The 21316-nt window shown below is 39.7% G+C and overlaps 1 protein-coding gene across 1 annotated transcript in view; it reads left to right on the top strand.

Moving 5' to 3' along the window:
* The window catches only part of htt (huntingtin), a 395162-nt gene that overhangs the window by 197141 nt on the left and 176705 nt on the right, over positions 1–21316 (top strand). Inside the window, exon 15 of the mRNA XM_067768365.1 lies at positions 14979–15708. Within this exon, the coding sequence (XP_067624466.1) occupies positions 14979–15708 (730 nt within the window). The remainder of the gene's footprint in view (positions 1–14978; positions 15709–21316) is intronic.

The following is a 21316-nucleotide window of genomic DNA, read 5'->3' as shown; positions in this document are numbered from 1 at the left end:
ATTTACTCACCGAATCCTCTGTCTTGCTAGTTGCTATCGCCGCCATTGGGTCGTGTTCCCTGAAATCTTCACTATTCGTTTCGACCATAGTTGTACATGTCACTACCTCTTGCTTCCCTTCGTCTACTCTCAACGTTATTTCTTTACCACCACATCTCATCTCCAAGTTTACCTTCGCCAGATAGTCCGTGCCAATTACCACCTCGTCGCCCAGTCCCGGTAGGATTAGCATCTCGTTCCTCTGTACTTTACCACCCATTCTTAATTCTGCATCTACCGCTTCTTTGATTATTATTGCTATGCCATCGCCCATTCTTACTCGCGTCTTTACTTCCTTGAATTTGCCAGTTTTTAATCTTCTCGCCATTGCATCACTTATAAAGCTCCTCGTCGCTCCCGTGTCAATCGCTGCTACTGCTTCTTCTCCATTCACATACGTTGTTACCGATATGCGGCCCTTTGTGTATTTGAACATGTCTAATCTCTCCGAAGATCCCATCCCTCGGTTCCAACGTGGTCTCTGGTCGTTTCCCTGTGGCTTCCTACAACAATCACGAGTGAGCACGCCTATCTTACAACAAATCCAGCAAAATTCTCTTCTTATGCCTCGGCACGCATATGAGAAGTGACCACCTCTTCCGCATCGTCTGCAGGCCGTTCTTGTATCCACATATTCTTGTTGTGGCTCTGACCTCTGCTGTTGTTGGATCTCTGCTCGCTCTTCCTGTCTTTGTTCTGCCTGGAGACACTGGTACTGACCTTCTTGCCGCCGTGGTTTGAATGGCCTTGTGGTTGGTCGCATTGGTTCCCTGTCAGGAATAATATTTTCATAGTCTTGAGCTAAACTTACCAGCTCCTCAAGATTGCTGACCTCGCTTCGCCTTATGTATAGTTGGTACTCTCTGCGCGAGTTTCTGTAGATGCGGGTTAATTTCTGCTCCTCGGTGTAGCCCGCGTGACGCATGATTCCTTGTAGTGCCAAGACATAATCTTTAAATAGCTCACCTTGTCGTTGTACGCGCATACGAATTTCATCTTCCAATTGCTCTAAGTATCGAGAGCTTAGGAAGAACTTCAGGAAGTCCTTCTTGAAGGCGTCCCACTCCTGCCAATGCCGGTTGTTATTCCTGTACCATACCAATGCTTTGTCCTTCAATAACTCCGGCAGCGCTTTTGGAATTGTGTTGCGGTTGATTTCATACCCATCTGCTAGCTCCTCCACTCTTTCGATGAATCCTAGGGGATCTTTGCCTCCGTCGTACTTTAATCCCCACTTCCTTACTCTGTCCATGGTCGTTGCATATGTGCCAGGGTGTTGAATATAATTTGTCGTTGCGTACATACCAGGCTGCTGAATAAAATGTACCGGCGGTTGTCCGACCTCCAATTGATTGGGTGCACCATTTGCCTGTTTATCATTTCTTGGTGAATTTAGTTCGTTGCTTGTCTTTGACGCTTGTGGATTTGTTAGCCGCGCATGCCGAATCGCCAACTCTGTGAATCGATTCCGTAAGTTCTCGTTATCCTTCTCCTCTTGGATGAATGTCGCCAATCGTTTTCTTAGTTCGTCAACCGTTCCGCCATCCTCTAGCCCAAATTCCGTGCTGTAGGCTACCAGATCCTCTCGAGTGAGATAGTATACCCACGATACCTTTACCATTGTTATGTTTTATATCCTCGTCGTATTAACCCATAAGTGTGTGAACCTTGTTTCCCCTTCGTTTCTGAGTTTATCATAAAATTTGCTCTATTTAACCTGCTCGGGCGCCAAAATGTGACGGACTTTTCCTTGACTTTGCCGGGGTTGGTCTCAGTCCGTCCAGGGTTCCTGGAAGTACAAATTCCTAACGGTCCTTCTGAAAGAATAACTCTGTTTTGTTCGATACAAAACGTTATAAAAAAATTATTTATTTGATAAAATTCTACTTTTCTACTCCTAGGCTGATTTCCTTGCTCTGTAAGAGGTGACGGAGGTGATAAAGCCCTCGGCCAACCTCTGCGGTCGAATGGAGTGATAAAGCCTCCAGACGAGTATACTCTAAGTACAAATGAAGTGAAAAAGCCTTCAGGTGTACTCTTGGTCGGTAGTGATAAAGCCTACCGACTCGTATGCCTGTCTCCTAATCTCTGAATTTCAATGCGAACTCGTCGCCCTTATATAATAATTTTTGCACGCATGCAAACGGTTATTTTATAATAACAACTTCTTACTAATAGTATTAACAATATAAAACAACTGTTATTCCGGTGAATATTTCCTTCCCATGAATTTCCATGCACCATAATGCTCCTTATTGAATACAATGCCTTTGTACTTGCTCATACTGTGCTTTCCAGGCTTTGGTTTATATATTCTGTGTTTGTATATTTGCTTGTGGTCACCTGATTCTAATGTTGTGTTTTGCTTTTCCCAATGCTTCTGCCTTCTGTTGTATGGCGTGCGTTGGTGTGTTGTATGCTAGTGCGTAAATATGTATAACGAAATTTCAATTAGTAGCGGCGCTTATTTTGACGACTTGCTGCTGATCTCCGTTCACTTAAGTTATTATGTATGTTGTATTTGTAACTGGGTACATTGGATTTTGAGTGTGCAAAGGGTTGATCGACCGCTGCATTTTTATGTTTTGTGCGTATCTACTTTCCAAATATTTAATGCATGTTAGGGTGATCCTATATTCAAAGTTTATGTTTGCCAAAATGTAAATATTTGACTTGCGTGCAAAAGTGCGCAAGTGTAATTTGCTCTTCAATTTAATAATTATAAATTCAATGTACAACAGAATATATGTATTTAGGGCATAATTCATAAAGGTATACATATGTATATTTCTGGTGCTTCATGCAAAAAAAAATATATAAGTGATAAAAATTCAAGTATAAATTCCAAGTTATTTCCAAAGTGATAAAAATTCAAGTATAAATTCCAAGTTATTTCCAAATGTATGTTATTTGCAAAAATATATGGATATGTGTATGTTGTGAGGATACAAAGTCCTCGGCTTTGGGGTCCTCACACATCGCGAGACAAACTTATCAGCCAATAGATAATCATTTTTCATTATGAACACTTTGGCTATTTTTTCGACTAGTAATCCAATCTGCACATTCCACCTGTTAACAGCTGCAAGGAGGCCCATAAGTTACTTGACGAACAGATTACCTGACTCCGTATCTGCTCTTCGAAGGGCTCACAATAGTGGTGGATGGTTGACGCATGGGCGCCCAAATGGCGGACAAGGTGATACACGATGATTCCAAAGTAGAGCAAGGAGTAGGTTCAGCGATATACTGTGTACATCCGGAAATAACCAGACCCTATAAGCTGTCAGATCACTGTAGCGTTTTTCAGAAGGAAGGAGTAGCCGTTACTAATAGAGAAATAGAGATAGATATAGGCTTGCTTCGTTAAAAATCGAAATTAACTTAACGAAATGATATCGTTTCGCCGGGAATATACCACGCCCACTTTAACAATGTCGAAAAATGGTACAAACTCTCTAACAATCATCGTTATAGTGATACTTGATAATTAAATCCGTGTTTTTTTACATGTATATACTTACATCTAAATTTGCGTTAAAAAAATCGCTTATTATCACTTAGATAATGTTCAGGAGACCCATCTAGCGGTAACTATTGAAGACTCGCGGCAGTGATTAAATAGCTCGCTACAAAACGGGTTGTGGTTAATTGCGGAGACATAGAGATATGAGAAAGTTTCTAGAGTTAGTGGAGCCCTAACGCGAATAATGCCCAACATCGGCGGCCTAGGCGAAGCTACTTGTCAGCTATTATCCAACGTAACCAACTTCATAATATTATATGCAGCACCAGTATGGCACGGATCTAAAATGGTCCACCAAAAAGACATACTAGCAGCCTACCGTATTACTGCTATACGAATAGCATGTGTATCGGGCGGTGTCCGACGACGCGATCCATGTTTTATCTAGGAAAATCCCAATAGATCTACTCTCAGGTGAAATGCCCGATTTGTATGGCATTGGAATCAGCCGACCATCTGAAGACGCTAAGAAAAGCGCAAGGTCTTAAATCTTAAACCTTTAGAAACGAGAAGGTCTTATCTTTCTTTGACCTTTTTATAATGCATCATCCATGGGGATACAGATTGTGCTGCTCTTCTTGAGAAAATGAATTTTAATGTTCCAAGAAGAGAACTTAGAAGCTTTTACCATTTTGTGGCATTAATAGTAGAACGAATTATGCGAGAAATGCCTCAATTACCAGCGCTATGAGTGAATTTAATAAGATCTCATATTTTATCGAGCTTGATTTCGCTTTGTCGAGGAATGTTCTTATTAATTTATTAAAGTGTATTTTTTAGTTATCAATACTTTTATATTAGTCTGTAAGTGCTAGTTTTTCATTGACTTGTTAACTTTTTGTATTTCTTAATTGTAGTCTGTTTTTTAATTTAATTGTATGAAAATTGTTAGTAGCCTGTAAGAATTTTGTTAATAGTATGCTGTATAATTTTTTCATTGGTAAGAACTTGTGTTAATAGACTTAAAAAATAAATAAATAAAAATAAATAAATAAATAAATAAAAATAAATAAATAGTTAGGTGGCAAGAATAGTGGGAAGAATCGAAAAAAGGGCACTGGACCTTCATGGTAGTTCGGAATATAGCTGAATGGTACGATCGAAAACACGGCGTACTAAATTACCACCTCACACATATATTGAGCGGGCACGGCGGCTCCAAGAAATATCTACATAAGCGTGGGAAAGAGGAGGATTTTTCTGGCCACACTGTCTCTCCGAATTGGAAAGCGCAGAACATGTAATGTTTTACTGTCCTCGTTTTTACGGCGAAAAACTCTGTACACAGGGTTTTTGGAGAGGAGCCTTTCAATAGGAATTTAGTTCCCCAATTGTGCGGACAAATAGCTTGTTGGACTGCTGGGAGCAAGATGGCCTTTATAGTTATGACGAAATTGATGTATGCTGAAAGGGAGCGCAGAGAAGTTCGCATACGAAGTAGTGGCGACTAAAGTTTAAGTGCATATGTATATACATTTAAAAAAACACAGCTTAGCAGAACTTTACCACGCAAAATTGAACTTTAGTAAACTTAATATTTCGGGAAAAATTTAAACAATTGCGACATCTGGACAGACCATACAACAGCTTTTTCGATTATACCTTGTAAATCTCTTTAAACTCTTCTACCCGGGAGTGGAATTTGATCCCGCACTCATGCGATGGCTGACGCATTAAGTTAAAGTTTGGAAAATAGGCGTTTTGCCAGCCGATGGAAATATAATTAATGGTAAAATTTGGGAGGGCTTTGTCCTTGCTACTTTACCAGTGAAAACAAACATAAACAGCTGACGACCACACCTACTTTTTTACTCCACTGCAGTTGGTAACAACAATGTTTTTATGATGATAATAATCAGAAAACACTAAACGTAAACTAGTATTCTTTCAAATTAGTTTGGTTTTTCACTGGTATGTACTGTGATTTGTAATTACATATTGATTTGTGCATGGGGTTGACCTACGCCGCCTGTGGTTGTGCTGTTACTTTATTTATTTGACGATAGATCGACAGAGGAAGAATCACCGGAAACAATGAATTGTTGCTTGTTTGTGTGTTTGCTGGAATAGTCAGCTGTCTGTTGAGGTGTACTGAATGTTTTGCCTAAAACCTCAACGCTGCCACATATGAATATACTCCAAACTATTTGCTTGTGTATGTGTATCGGCGTGTGTGTTCATGCTGTGGGTGTATGTGGTTGAAGCTGGAGGATTATTTTCGTTTTCAATTCGAAAATAAAATGTTATCTTTGGCGGTGCTAATGCATTTGGTATTCCAATACTCTATGCGTGCAGTAGAACTGGTAATCCCGGTATACCGAAATTAGGCACGTCGTTATACCGAAATTTAGGATTATAAGATGACATTTCCAAGATTTCAGTTCCTTTAGGGTCATGGCGTGCGGATTTCGGGGTACTTTTTTATACTCAGTTGAGCAGAGCTCACAGAGTATATTAAGTTTGATTGGATAACGGTTGGTTGTACATATATAAAGGAATCGAGATAGATATAGACTTCCATATATCAAAATAATCAGGATCCAAAAAAAATTTGATTGAGCCATGTCCGTCCGTCCGTCCGTCCGTTAACACGATAACTTGAGTAAATTTTGAGGTATCTTGATGAAATTTGGTATGTAGGTTCCTGAGCACTCATCTCAGATCGCTATTTAAAATGAACGATATCGGACTATAACCACGCCCACTTTTTCGATATCGAAAATTTCGAAAAACCGAAAAAATGCGATAATTCATTGCCAAATGCGGTTAAAGCGATGAAACTTGGTAGATGGGTTGACGTTATGACGCAGAATAGAAAATTAGTAAGATTTTGGACAATGGGCGTGGCACCGCCCACTTTTACAAGAAGGTAATTTAAAAGTTTTGCAAGCTGTAATTTGGCAGTCGTTGAAGATATCATAATGAAATTTGGCAGGAACGTTACTACTATTACTATATATGTGCTAAATAAAAATTAGCAAAATTGGATGAAGAACACGCCCACTTTTTAAAAAAAATTTTTTTTAAATTCAAATTTTAACAAAAAATTTAATATCTTTACTGTATATAATTAAATTAAGTCAAAATTCAACTCCAGTAATGATATGATGCAACAAAATACAAAAATAAAAGAAAATTTCAAAATGGGCGTGGCTCCGCCCATTTTCATTTAGTGTGTCTAGAATTTTTTTAATGCCATAAGTCGAACAAAAATTTACCAATCCTTTTGAAATTTGGTAGGAGCATAGATTCTATGACGTTAACTGTTCTCTGTGAAAATGGTCGTAATCGGTGGAAGCCACGCCCAGTTTTTATTCACAGTCCACCGTCTGTCCTTCCGCTCGGCCGTTAACACAATAACTTGAGCAAAAACCGATATATCTTTACTAAACTAGCCCACGTACTTATCTGAACTCACTTTATCTTGGTATAAAAAATGGCCGAAATCCGACCATAATCACGCCCACTTTATCGATATCGAAAATTACGAAAAATTAAAAAAATGCCATAATTCTATACCAAATACGAAAAAAGGGATGAAACATGGTAACTGGATTGGTTTATTGACGCAAAATATAACTTTGGAAAAAACTTTGTAAAATGGGTGTGACACCTACCATATTAAGTAGAAGAAAATGAAAAAGTTCTACAAGGCGAAATCAACAGGCCTTGGAATCTTGGCTGGAATACTGTTAGTGTTATTGAATATATAAATAAATTAGCAGTACCCGACAGATGATTTTCTGGATCAACTGATCCACATTTGGTCGATATCGCGAGAACGCCTTCACATATACATCTAAGGGCCACTCGCTTTTAAAACCCTCATTAATACCTTTAATTTGATATCCATATCGTACAAACACATTCTAGAGTCAACCCTGGCCCACCCTAATGGCGATATCTCGAAAAGGCGTGCACCTATAGACCTAATGCCCACTCCCTCTTAAAATGCTCAGTAACACCTTTCGTTTGATACCCATATCGTAAAAACATTCTAGAGTCACCCCTGGCCCACCCTAATGGCGATATCTCGAAAAGGCGTCCACCTATAGACCTAATGTCCACTCCATCTTAAAATGCTCAGTAACACCTTTCCTTTGATACCCATATCGTACAAACATTCTAGAGTCACCCCTGGCCCACCCTAATGGCGATATCTCGAAAAGGCGTCCACCTATAGACCTAATGCCCACTCCCTCTTAAAATGCTCAGTAACACCTTTCGTTTGATACCCATATCGTACAAACATTCTAGAGTCACCCCTGGCCCACCCTAATGGCGATATATCGAAAAGGTGTCCACCTATAGACCTAATGCCCATTCCTTCTTAAAATGCTCAGTAACGCCTTTCGTTTGATACCCATATCGTACAAACATTCTAGAGTCACCCTTGGTCAACCTTTATGGCGATATCTCGAAAAGGCGTCCACCTATAGAACTGAGGATTACTCCCTTTTAAAATACTCATTACCACCTTTCATTTGATACCCATATCGTACAAACACATTCTAGAGTCACCCCTGGCCCACCCTAATGGCGATATCTCGAAAAGGCGCCCACCTATAGACCTAGTGCCCACTCCCTCTTAAAATGCTCAGTAACACCTTTCGTTTGATACCCATATCGTACAAACATTCTAGAGTCACCCCTGGCCCACCCTAATGGCGATATATCGAAAAGGTGTCCACCTATAGACCTAATGCCCATTCCCTCTTAAAATGCTCAGTAACGCCTTTCGTTTGATACCCATATCGTACAAACATTCTAGAGTCACCCTTGGTCAACCTTTATGGCGATATCTCGAAAAGGCGTCCACCTATAGAACTGAGGATTACTCCCTTTTAAAATACTCATTACCACCTTTCATTTGATACCCATATCGTACAAACACATTCTAGAGTCACCCTGGCCCACCCTAATGGCGATATCTCGAAAAGGCGCCCACCTATAGACCTAGTGCCCACTCCCTCTTAAAATGCTCAGTAACACCTTTCGTTTGATACCCATATCGTACAAACATTCTAGAGTCACCCTTGGTCCACCTTTATGGCGATACCTATAGAACTAAGGATTACTCCCTTTTAAAATACTCATTACCACCTTTCATTTGATACCCATATCGTACAAACACATTCCAGAGTCACCCCTGGCCCACCCTAATGGTGATATCTCGAAAAGGCGTCCACCTATGGACCTAATGCCCACTCCCTCTTAAAATGCTCAGTAACACCTTTCGTTTGATACCCATATCGTACAAACACATTCTAGAGTCACCCCTGGCCCACCCTAATGGCGACATTTCGAAAAGGCGTCCACCTATAGACCTAATGCCCACTCCCTCTTAAAACGCTCAGTAACACCTTTCATTTGATTCCCATATCGTACAACTAGAGACACCCCTGGTGCACCTTTATGGCGATATCTCGAAACGGCGTCCACCTAGGGAACTAAGGATCACTCCTTTTCAAAATACTCATTAACAGCTTTCATTTGATACCCATATCGTACAAACATATTCTAGAGTCACCGCTGGTCCACCTTTATGGGGATTTCTCGAAAAGGCGTTCACCTATAGAACTAAAGCCCATTCCCTTTTAAAATACTCATTATCACCTTTCATTTGATACCCATATCGTACAAACACATTCTAGAGTCAGCCCTGGTCCACCTTTATGGCGATATCCCTAAATGGCGTCCATCCATAGAACTATGGCCTACTCTCTCTTAAAATACTCTTTAATACCTTCCATTTGATACACATGTCATACAACCACATTTCAGGGTTACCCTAGGTTCATTTTCCTACATGGTGATTTTCCTTATTTTGTCTCCATAGCTCTCAACTGAGTATGTTATGTTCGGTTACACCCGAACTTAGCCTTCCTTACTTGTTTTTAACCAGATAGACAAGTTTAAGTGACATCATATGTAAGAAGTACAGTCCGAACTTAGAATGGTTGCTCATATATTGTATTCATGTCCTACGCTCGTAAGATTGCGGATCCACGCTTAGAAGTTAAACCAATATCAAAATATCACCAATATCAATAAAAGCTTATATTATTTCCTTAGAGGACAGAATTTTTATAACATAAATACTGGTTCCTAATAGCTTTATTTTTTAGCTTGGTCATCGAACAAACTTAAAGGAATACTGTTCACATTCAGTAAATTTTTTAAATCCTGCATATCTATTTTTATTGTTCCTTCCTAAAATCCCGAAATATACCGCGCTCCCGGCACCCAAGCTTACGCATTAACAATTTGTTGGAAGGAATGAAACCGAAACTGTTACCGCATGAAACCGTTTCATTTTTTTAAATCGTAACAATGGAACGACCATTTAATTTGAAAGAGTTCGGTGGCACTTCAGTTCAATTGTGAAGTGCGAAGATACTTTGATCAATTATTTTCGACTTGACGTTAAAAGTATGTCAGCTATGCATTATTCGTCCTTGGCACTACGGTTTACCTTGTAGGGAAGATATGGTCCAGATTGTTGAAGTCGCTTAATGTCTTGCTATTATTATGCCTTAATAATCTGGTAGCTTAAACATATGGCATATGATATTCTTGAGATAGTAGACTTCGCAGGTTCGTCGCCCGTGCCTTTTATACCAGTAGTAACAGAAGGAGCTATAGTGTGGTGGCAAGCCCTTCACAAGAAATGAAACAAGGACAAAGAATATGCATTATATGTAAACCTTTCCCAGCTACCATTCGTGTAAATGTATTTGGTTCATCGGAAAGAATCAGAGAGTCGCGCTGCTGGAACAAGAAGCTCTATGGACGCAGCGGTATCCTAATCAGACTTCCCATTGTAGGCGGGGCAATCGACTTTCTCTCAAATACTTTGAATTTTAATAATAAATTTTAAAGTGCGTCTCTTTTCTAAAATAAAATTGAAATTTTGTAATAAGAACGTCACACCACTTCACACAGGCAGGGTCTAAACTGGGCTATGGCGACGAAGCAGTAGTCTTTTTTGAAAATCCAAATGTCAAACCGCCATCCGCCTCGCAAACCTAGATGGTATCTTGCAAGAGGAAGTACCAGGACATAAGTAGTCATGTTAGAGTTCCAAGCAGTTCTTAAGGTACGGACTTAGCCGTTTATGGCTGTCGATAACTGTAAGAAGTTGTTACACGAATCAACCCACTCAGTAACTTTCACACTTATTTGAGTAACTACCGCAGAGATTTAGATATTTAGCAACGAGAAGGTGATTTTGAGAGTGAGGGGTGAAAATAGAGGCTAAATTAGAAGACCAGTATCACGCCGTTTGTTTATGTTGGTTCGCATTTTTTTTTAATCGACCTTCGAACTTTGCAGTCAAATGCCGATTTTTAGCATATTGTTTGTATGATGTTTGGGCTATAACTCGTCGACTAGTTGATATTTTTTCAATCTGTTAAAGCCAAATTATTGCTAGAGACGAGGAAAAAGAGAAAGAAGGGGAAGAAATTTATGGCATTTCACTGCAAAGTTCGAAGGTCGATTAAAAAAGATTCGAACTAACATAAAGAAACGCCGCTGTTGTTGTTGTTGTTGCTGTACCGATTAGTTACTCCCCGAAGGCATTGGGGAGTGTTATCGATGTGATGGTCCTTTGTCGGATACAGATCCGATACGCTCCGGTAACACAGCACCATTAAGGTGCTGGCCCGACCATCTCGGGAACGATTTATATGGCCACATTAAACCTTCAAGCCATCCCTCCCTCCCCACCCCCAAGTTCCATGAGGAGCTTGGGGTCGCCAGAGCCTCGTCTGTTAGTGAAACGGGATTCGCCGCTCGAAGGTGAGGTTGAAAATTGGGTTGGAGAAGCTATATATTGCGCTACACAACCCCGCTATTCGGGTCTTATAATTTAGCCTCTATTTTCACCGCGCATTCTCAGAATCGACCTAACTTATGCTAACCTGAATTTGTTCAACAGTGTTATCGCACTTTTTCGGTTTTTCGAAATTTTGGATATCGAAAAATCATTTCAAATAGCGGTCTGAGATGAGTGCCCAGGAACTTACATACCGAATTTCATTAAGATACCTCAACATTTACTCAAGTTATCGTGTTTATGTACAGACGGGCGGACGGACGGACATGGCTAAATGAATTTCTTTTTTCACCCAGATCATTTTGATATATAGAAGTCTATATCTATCTCGATTAGTATATACCGTTACGGTGTACCATTATGCGAACAAAATTAATATACTCTGTGAGCTCTGCTCAGCTGAGTATAAAAATAAAACAAAAACAAGACGCGATTACCTCCGATGGGAGTTTAGGTCGAGCTTCTCTTCCAATTTGCGTCTGGCTCCTTTTAATTCTTCCTACCAATTGGCGGAACACGACTTAAATGTTTTACGCCGACTTCGAACAGCATTTACAGGGCACATGAGAAGTTTTTCATAGCAGAAATACATTTGAAGTGCAAGCCACATCACTGCCTGGGGGCGATTCCGCTTAGAAAAACTTTCTGCTACGCTAAACCGGAAAACAATTTTAGACGGTTTCTCTCCTTGGCTTTAAAGGCGTTTGTTTTGAGAGCTATTGTGTGTGTATATGTTTGTTTCTGTATTTTGACTAATTAAAGTATTGAATATGGAAATTTCTAGTACCAAAAATATTTTTAATTCATGCATTGAATACCGGCGTGAAATATATCAATAAATTTAAAAGCTTAAGGGAAATCGATTTGGTCCAAGTGGGAATTAAATGCACAATAGAGTGATAGAATATTAATTGCTTCCATTGAACGATTGGGAGGATGTGAGATTCAAATAAAATTATAAGAACACAAAGAAAATAGCATAGTTTCAGTTTAGGGACTAAAATGGTCACGTCACAATTCTTTCAAAAGTAAATTCATAAAGGTATAAGTTTGCATTTGAATAAGGAAGGCATAAAATTACAAGATTTACAATAACTGAAAATAGGAACTTTCTTTCTAGAACAAGGCTGGATAAGTATGCTATAGCTGAAGCAGACATTATATATTAATTGATGTAAGTGTGTAACAGGTAGAGGCAGTTAAAGTGGGAGAGGAGGTAGAAGTGCGAGTACAAAAGGGATTGCAAGTAGGAGTGGGGGTGCGAGAGGAACGAGGATGGGACTTAGAATGGGAGAGAGAGTTGGAGTGGTATCGGGAAGAGATGGGGTAGTAGTAGTGCAATTAGGAGTGGGAGTCGTAATGAGGCTGGCAGTGCGAGTGCAAAAGCGGAGCGAAATATAGTTGGAGGTGGTTGCAATGGGAAAAGAAAATGAACAGAAAGCATAAAACGAAGAGTCATGAAGAGGAAGCGAATGTTAAAGCAAACCAAATTGACTTAATTTATAGTTGTTTACCCACAAAAAATTTCCTCGAAGGTTTAGTGAGCTCGCTCAGGTGACATTTCTTTGCCAAATATGAATGCTGTATCAAAAATCACTTACGCCAGTACTAGGCCTAATTTTCTGTAACCGATTTCACACACCGTCCTCTTGGTAAATCCTAGAAGCTTTCTAGGATCTATGCCACTTCATGCTTCTAGACCTGATAGCTATATCACTACTTATAGCTGGAGTCTTAGCCTTGCAAGCGCAGGGCCCGAGAACAAAACGTGCTCGGTCCTTTCCACATCCTACCCGCACTTCCTACATTTCTTATCACAGACTAGGCCTAATTTAAAAGCATGTGACGCCAGAATGCAGTTTCCAGTCAGAATACCTGTCATGAGCCTACGGTCTTTTCTTTTGATTGATAAAAATAACTTTTTTAGTCTAAGTTTGTAAAACCTACACATGATCTTTGTAACTGTACAGCCCCGCTATCATATGCAATTCGTGCCTTCTTTTAAACTCGCCCAATCTGATTGTAACGTCTATGGGTTTTCATTTCCTTTCCCATTATCCCATATGTCCTGGGACTCAATATAGATAAACGCTTCGCCCTACCCCGCTTCTTTCCAGGGATTAGTTATACTCTAATACACTTTTAGGCGTTGTGCTATGCAATATTATTGCCTTTATTGCTGCTGGGCTGTCAATATAAAAAATGTCGCGCAGATGCGCCTTAAGCTATTTTCTTCCAGTGTTTCTGCTGCTTTGGTTACGGCTACTATTTCCACCTGAAAAACACTACAGTGGTCTGACAGCTAGTAGGATATGGTTATCCCCGGATCAGCTCAGTTAACCACAGACCCTACTCCTCCCGTTACTTTGGAACTGATGTATACGTGTATCGTGTCGCCTGACATTTGAGCTCCCTTGCTTCAATATTCCACCTCTGTCGTGGCTGCATGAGATCCATCGAAGAAACAGGTAGAGAATCTGTCCATCTAATATTTGATGATGCTATACTTCTCTGACAAGTTGCCTCGATGCACTGAGTCCCGTTGCAGTTGTTAACGATAAGCTTATCGCCACCAGTTCTACTGGTGGAATGTGCATAATGGCATAGAGTACAGCCGTCGGGGTTCTTTTCAGAGCTCCCGTTATGCCAAGCATTGACAGCCTACATTATCCCCCGTTTCTGTGAGTATAAACAATTTGGTCGGCCTTTGTCGTGGCATGTAATCCAATGCCGTCTAACTGCTTTGTTTCCGTGTTACTTACGGTTTTCTTAATGTGTGCCTTTGTGAGTCCACAGAAGAATGCTGCTTAAGCTCTCTGTTTAGCTAGGTAGTCTGCCTGTTCAACACCTTCATGTCCCTAATGGCCACGAATCTATCCTATCAAAACTTCGTTTGTGGCTCCCATATCATTTAGAACTTCAATGAATTCATCTAGTAGCTTAGAAGTAGTTTTGTTGGACTGAAAATCACGTAAGACTGCCTGTCTGGCAGAAACAATGAAGATGCTCCTCGAGGATAAGCCTCTTCGTATAAATTCTCTACGGCAAATTCCTATTGTATGGATTTTTGCCTGAAACAAAAAAATATATCATTAGTATCGATTTCTTGAAGCCTTATTTGAAAATATTTTTATTTAAACACAAAGTAAAATAGTTACCATATGACAATAGTAGTATAGCGTCATCAATTACAGAACGAAAGGACTACCTGAGTCCGTATCTGCGACAGTTGCTCATGATCGACCAAGTAGAGAAGACATGAATCCAAGCGCGGGAATGAAATGCGTCGAATATCATGTGCAGGTCCTACAACCTCAAACTTATGAAGTTATTCCTATAATTAAAGAGACGACTGTAGGTATATGACCGGTATTCTGACTGGACACTACCTACTGGCGTCATATGCCTTTAACTTAGGCTAGGTCAGTGATAGCAGATGTGGGAAGTAGGAGTTCGAGGCGGAAACGAATCATCAGAATTGTTTATCTTTTTTTTTCTCATTTGTAAAATAAGTACCTTATCTAAGAAATGTTTATACGTTTCGCTTAAAACAATTATTTTCTTTCCTTCCAGAAATGGTCCACTCATTATTCCCCCCATGATAAAGTTCCTCATACAGCTGACAAACAAAAGTGATCGCAAACTTATTACCATACCAAAAATTATCAGTATCACCAACAATTTGCTGGCCAACAATGCGGTACTTGATTGTGCAGTAATTGCACTCAAATCACTCGCCTATGAAATCTTTTTTCTCCCACATATGGGCGGAAGCACAACAGCGCTCACAACATTCGGTGATTATCGTGCACCCTTTCAAAGTCCCGTCACACGTTCACCCGTACAACAAAGACGTCATGCAGTCGAGGATACCGCTACTGCAACTGCAGCTGCCGAAGCATTGTTGGCGAATAGTCGTGAATTGGATACGCAGAAGGAAGTTGTGTTGGGCATGTTGGAGAAGTTTATAGATGCGAATGATTTGCATGGTGTTGTTGCTTTGTTATTGTTACGTGAACGTAGCGCCCAGCATTTGGAGGGAGGCAGATTTGGTAGACAAACAGATGCTCGTAGCGAAGATGCGTTGGAGCGGAAACGAGGTTGTTGCACTTTGGAGTCAACCCTGCTACAAGATCCCAGTGCAGTGTATGCTTTGATTTGTCGTGCTATGTGTGATGGACACTTAAATGTACGTAGTTGGCGTGAATTTTATCTACTTGAATCGTGCTTTAAAAATTATAGCAAATATGTGTTGGCGGATAGCAAGAATTTCTTGGCATTGCTGCAACTCTTCTTAACGGAGGTAAGTGGGCGCTATTCACTATAACTTCGTATATACTTCAAAATTGTCTTTAGTCCTGTAATTTGATATATCAAATCTGAAGTCATGTATCAAGTTTTATGCGATCCCGAAAACCGCACCAATTAACGCGGACTCAACCTACATATTTTGACCCATAAGGTACTGCTGAAAACGTTTGATAAAAGCATCGACCCGCACATCTCTCTGTCGACTTTAAAGCAGTACAACTCTTGCGAAAATAATAAATTTTTTTAATTTAAGAATCGTAGGAGAACGCGAGCAAAAACGTAAATCTGTTATTATAGTAGCGAGTAGCTTAAGTCTTTTCATTAGTCAGAGTGTTTGCTGGCATTCATTTGGGGCTTATGCTAGGCTTAGTGCTGTGCTAAATGCAGTAACAAATAATCAATATGCAACATGTAGTATGCAGCATTTTAAAAACTAGAAAAATTCAAAAAAAAAAATGAAGCTAGAGTAACTATTTTTTGTATGCCTTTGTCGGGGCAAATGATGTTGGATATGCGGAAAGAAGTATGCGATGCATGTCTGTAAATCCTTTATACATAAAAATGTTGTTTTTTGTCGATTTGGATGATATTCATGCTTCCTGTGATTCGGTGGCAGCTGGTAGGGGTTTTAAAAGACTGTGAAAAGTTTAATAAACATGCGCTTTTATGATACTGCTAGTACTAATGAAAAGTGAATTTTTTGCGAGTCCATAGCGATTTGTTATGGATATACGAGTGTTGTCTACAATATCAAAATATGCTCCTCAAACATTTTAAATCACTAAAAGGAGGACGGTCATTATGATACTTTGAAATTGAACCTTCGGATATCCATTATCCATCAGCTGCAAAATTTCAAATTTTTCCACTATGTTTTAATTGATATAATAATAATAACATTTATAAAATTGATTTCAATTAAGTAAGAAACTAATATCATAGAGGCAATCTTTTGTCATGTTATTAAATTATTTCATGAAAATCCTTCTATAATTGTTGGAAATCAAAAATGAAAAGGAGCTGCACCTCTGTTTATACTCAGCTGAGCAGAGCTCACAGAGTATATTAACTTTGTTCGCATAACGGTAATCCGTAACTGCATTAACTAATCGAGATAGATATAGACTTCTATATATCAAAATGATCTGGCCGAAAAAAGAAATTTATTTAGCCATGTCCGTACGTCCATCCGTCCGTCCGTAACTTGAGTAAATTTTGAGGTATCTTGATGAAATTTGGTATGTAGATCCCTAGGCACTCATCACAGATCGCTATTTAAAATGAACGAAATCGGACTATAACCACGCCCACTTTTTCGATATCGAAAATAACGAAAAACCCAAAAAGTGCGATAATTCATTACCAAAGACGGATAAAGCGATGAAGCTTGGTAGGTGGTTGACCTTATGACGTAGAATATAAAATTAGTAAAATTTTGGACAAGGGCGTGGCACCGCTCCCTTTTGAAAGAAGGTAATTTGAAAGTTTTGCAAGCCGTTGAAGATATCATGATAAAATTTGGGAAGAGCGTTGCCCCTATTCCTATATGTGTGCTAAATAAAAATTAGCAAAACCGGATGACTAACACGCCCACTTTTTAAAAAAAATTTTTTTAAGTCAAATTATAACAAAAAATTGAATATCTTTACAGTATATAAGTAAATTGTGTCAACATTCAACTCCAGTAATGATATGGTGCAACAGAATACAAAGATAAAAGAAAATTTCAAAATGGGCGTAACTCCCCCCTTTTTCATTTAATTTTTCTAGGATACTTTTAATGCCATAAGTCGAACAAAAATTAACCAATTCTTGTGAAATTTGGTAGGGGCATAGATTCTATGAAGATAACTGTTTTCTGTGAAAATCGGTCGAAGTAACGCCCAGCTTTTATACACAGTCGGCCGTCTGTCCTTCCGCTCGGCCCTTAACACGATAACTTGAGCAAACATCGATATATCTTTACTAAACTTAGTTCACGTATTTAACTGAACTCACTTTATATTGATGTAAAAAATGGCCGAAATCCGACTATGACCATGCCCACTTTTTCGATATCGAAAAGTACGAAAAATGAAAAAAAAAAATGCCATAATTCTGTACCAAATATGAAAAAAGGGATGAAACATTGTAATTTGGTTGGTTTATTGACGCAAAATATAACTTTAGAAAAGACTTTGAAAAATGGGTGTGACACCTTCCATATTAAGTAGAATAAAATGAAAAAGTTCTGCAGAGCGAAATCAAAAGTCATTGGAATCTTGGCAGGAATACTGTTCGTGGTATTACATATATAAATAAATTAGCGGTACCCGACAGATGATGTTCTGGGTCACCCTGGTCCAAATTTTGGTCGATATCTGGAAAACGCCTTAACATATACAACTAAGGGCCACTTCCTTTTAAAACCCTCTTTAATACCTTTAATTTGATACCCATATCGCACAAACACATTCTAGAGTCACCCCTGGCCCACCTTTATGGTGATATCTCGAAAAGGCGTCCACCTATAGAACTAAGGCCCACTCCCTTTTAAAATACTCATTAACACCTTTCACTTGATTCCCATATCGTAAAAACACATTCTAGAGTCACCCCTGGTCCACCTTTATGGCGATATCTCGAAATGGCGTCCACCTATAGAACTGTGGCCCACTCCCTTTTGAAATACTCTTTAATACCTTCCATTTGAGACACATGTCATACAAACACATTTCAGGGTTACCCTAAGTTCATTTTCCTACATGGTGATTTTCCCTTATTTTGTCTCCAAAGCTCGCAGCTGTGTATGTAATGTTCGGTTACACCCGAACTTAGCCTTCTTTACTTGTTAATAATAAAGAAGAAATTAAAATTAATTTATTAAATAGATAATTATTCCCGCGGTAGGTATTCCTGTCGTAAGAGGCGATTAAAATGCCAAATATATTTAAAAGGGGTTGTGTAGCGCAACCCTTTCAAGGGGTTGCCATCGCAATATATAGCTTCGCCAAACCCAATTTTCAACGTCACTTATCAGTGGCGAGTCCTGTTTCATCAACAGCCGAGGCTCTGACGACCCCGAAATCCTCATGGAGTAAGGGGTGGGAGGGCGGTATGGCCTAGAAGGTCGCAAGTGGTCATACCAAATCATTCCCGAGTTGGTCGGGGTTGGTACCGGAACGTACCGGATCTCCATCCGGCAATGGACCATCAACATCGGTAACACTCCCCAAGGCCTTCGGGTAGTGTCATTATCGTTACAACAAAAACAGCAACAACACAGCAATGATCGGTCCTTTGAATCACACTAATGTTAAAATTCTCACTCTTTCCTGTGGTTCTTACTGCTATTGTAAATACCGCAATTAATTTAAAACAACGCCCTACTGCTAAGAGATGCGAAAAACCGCGAGAATCTGTGTTCGATTCGAAATCGAATATCCTCAAGAGCAGATTCAAAAAAGTCGAATACGAATACCATGTAGATAAGTAGGCATTTGAATTAAAAAAAAAAAACCGCGGTTGATAGTCTCGATGTTATCTTGAAGTGAACAAAGAAAGCTCTAGCCAATTATTAAACTTGCAAAGAGTCTGCAGGAGGAACTGGGGACTGTCGTCGTATATCATGCATAGTGCGCACAACACAGGAAATGGCGCAATACTATCGTACGTCGCTAGATGAAATGTGCAATTAGCTGGAGGTTTGGAAGTAACAAAAACTGGGTTTCCACGTCACCTTTCACTTGTTGCCTCTGCCTTTTTCCCCTCATAAAGGGCCTTATACTGGGAAAATGTAGAAATCAGCCGCCTACGGAAACGAAAGGATATAGAGATGACATGAAAAGAGGACTACGTAAAAACTAACCCACCGTCCGGCACCGAGTATTTAGCAGTATCCTTCGAGGTATCAATGAGGCAGGTATGTACTCGAAGCATATCCGACTCTTGGAGTATTTTTAGGTGAAGCTCTATGCCGTGTAGGGAGCAGCTTAACTCCCACAGGTTAGTACAAGCTCAGAGACCACTATAACCATCTTTATTGACAGGATTGAGGGCTGCAGAATCTAACTTGATGAAGCCGGATATAGTATACCTCAATATCTCCTTTTGTTAGGTTCCTGGAAGGGAATGAATTTCCTGTTGCAATAGCCAGAAAATGTTTCGAAATAGAAAGAAACAATGTGGACAGCTCCGCACGACTACCACATGGTTACCTCCTGAGGAAAATCGAGCTTAAACTAAACAAATCTGAAGTAAGAGTAGTTACGGGCATCATCACAGGCCACTGTTCTATTATCCCGATGATTAGCCGAAGGCGCATATCAGCAAACTCATTTTTCAGAAGCTGCCGGGATAAGGAAGAAAAGAAGTCGATTTATTACATTCTCTGCCGATGTCCAAGGATGCAGGCAAGATGACTCAGATTTTTTGGGCACGGTGTTTCAACAGTCTGACAAAGATTAATAATCTTGTGTTTTATTTACGTTCATATAAGAAAGCTAATGGCCTTAAAGGTAAGAGCTGATTAGGTTAGGATTGACGGATCTGATTTGACTAGTATCGTACGCATCCCATCTTGCGACACCGCGTTTCATTCTAACTCTTCTCCTTTCCAATAAGCCGTTTATCTTTCTTATTCGTGTCATGATATTGAAAACTATACGCCCGTTGCGCTCCAGCATCCTCTGCAGCTAGTGAAATATATGCGTCCAATTATCGATAGCATCGTTGGATAGAAGATTGCATCCAGCTTGCAGGTGAACGAGACAAGTAGAGAATTAATCGCTTGTCTGTATACTGATAAACAGCGGCTTGCACATTTCCCTTTCTTATGGGTTGGTCATAGAACACGGGACTTCATATCGGCAGGCATTGGCTCGATCGTCCATATTCTGCATAGAAGACTGAAAACTATTTATGGTTAAGGTCAGTAGAAAAATACTTACAGATACCATGCCTCTCATAACTAAAAGGTGCCAATCAGAAATGTTCTTCATATCGGGTATAATATGTGAGTTTAATAAAATAAGACAGCCAGGTATAAGGGCCTGACTTTGTCCATTAATAAATGCCTTGCCCGCAAACATAACCCTGCAGTCAAAAGCCAAAGTAGTCAGCAAACATTCTAGTTCATTGACTATAATTTTGTGGCGTTCATCATACTGGTCAGTTTTAGAATGGTTCATTGACTATAATTTTGTGGTGCTATTAATACTAGTTAGTATTTAAATAATTCATTTGACTAGAATTTCGTCTGTCGACTCGAGGAAATGCGCGAGTGCTTTCTGTAGCCAATTTGCAATGCATACTTCAGTTGACAATGCTAGATTCGTCCAAATCAACGGGCACATAAACACAAGCATGACGAGTCAACCCTCACCGTTACCTCAACAGAGGTTAAAGAAGTTATTGAAAAGGCCAAGCCTCCATATCAATAGTCCCAGACGGAAGACCTATACCGATGCCAAAACACCTTGGCCATGAGGGCATCAGTAGCCTAGGACATTTTTTCTTTTCTCTATGCCTTTCCAGAATAACAGAGAAAGGCCGGAAATCCAGCCAGTATCTACCGATATTATCACTTTAGTCAGTAACGAAAACGTTTAAAGCCGTTATGA

The sequence above is a fragment of the Eurosta solidaginis genome, chromosome 1 (assembly GCF_040869045.1).
Source record: "Eurosta solidaginis isolate ZX-2024a chromosome 1, ASM4086904v1, whole genome shotgun sequence".
NCBI lineage: Eukaryota > Metazoa > Arthropoda > Insecta > Diptera > Tephritidae > Eurosta > Eurosta solidaginis.
The sequence above is the reverse complement of the archived record's forward strand: the minus strand, read 5'-3'. Positions and strand labels throughout refer to the sequence as shown.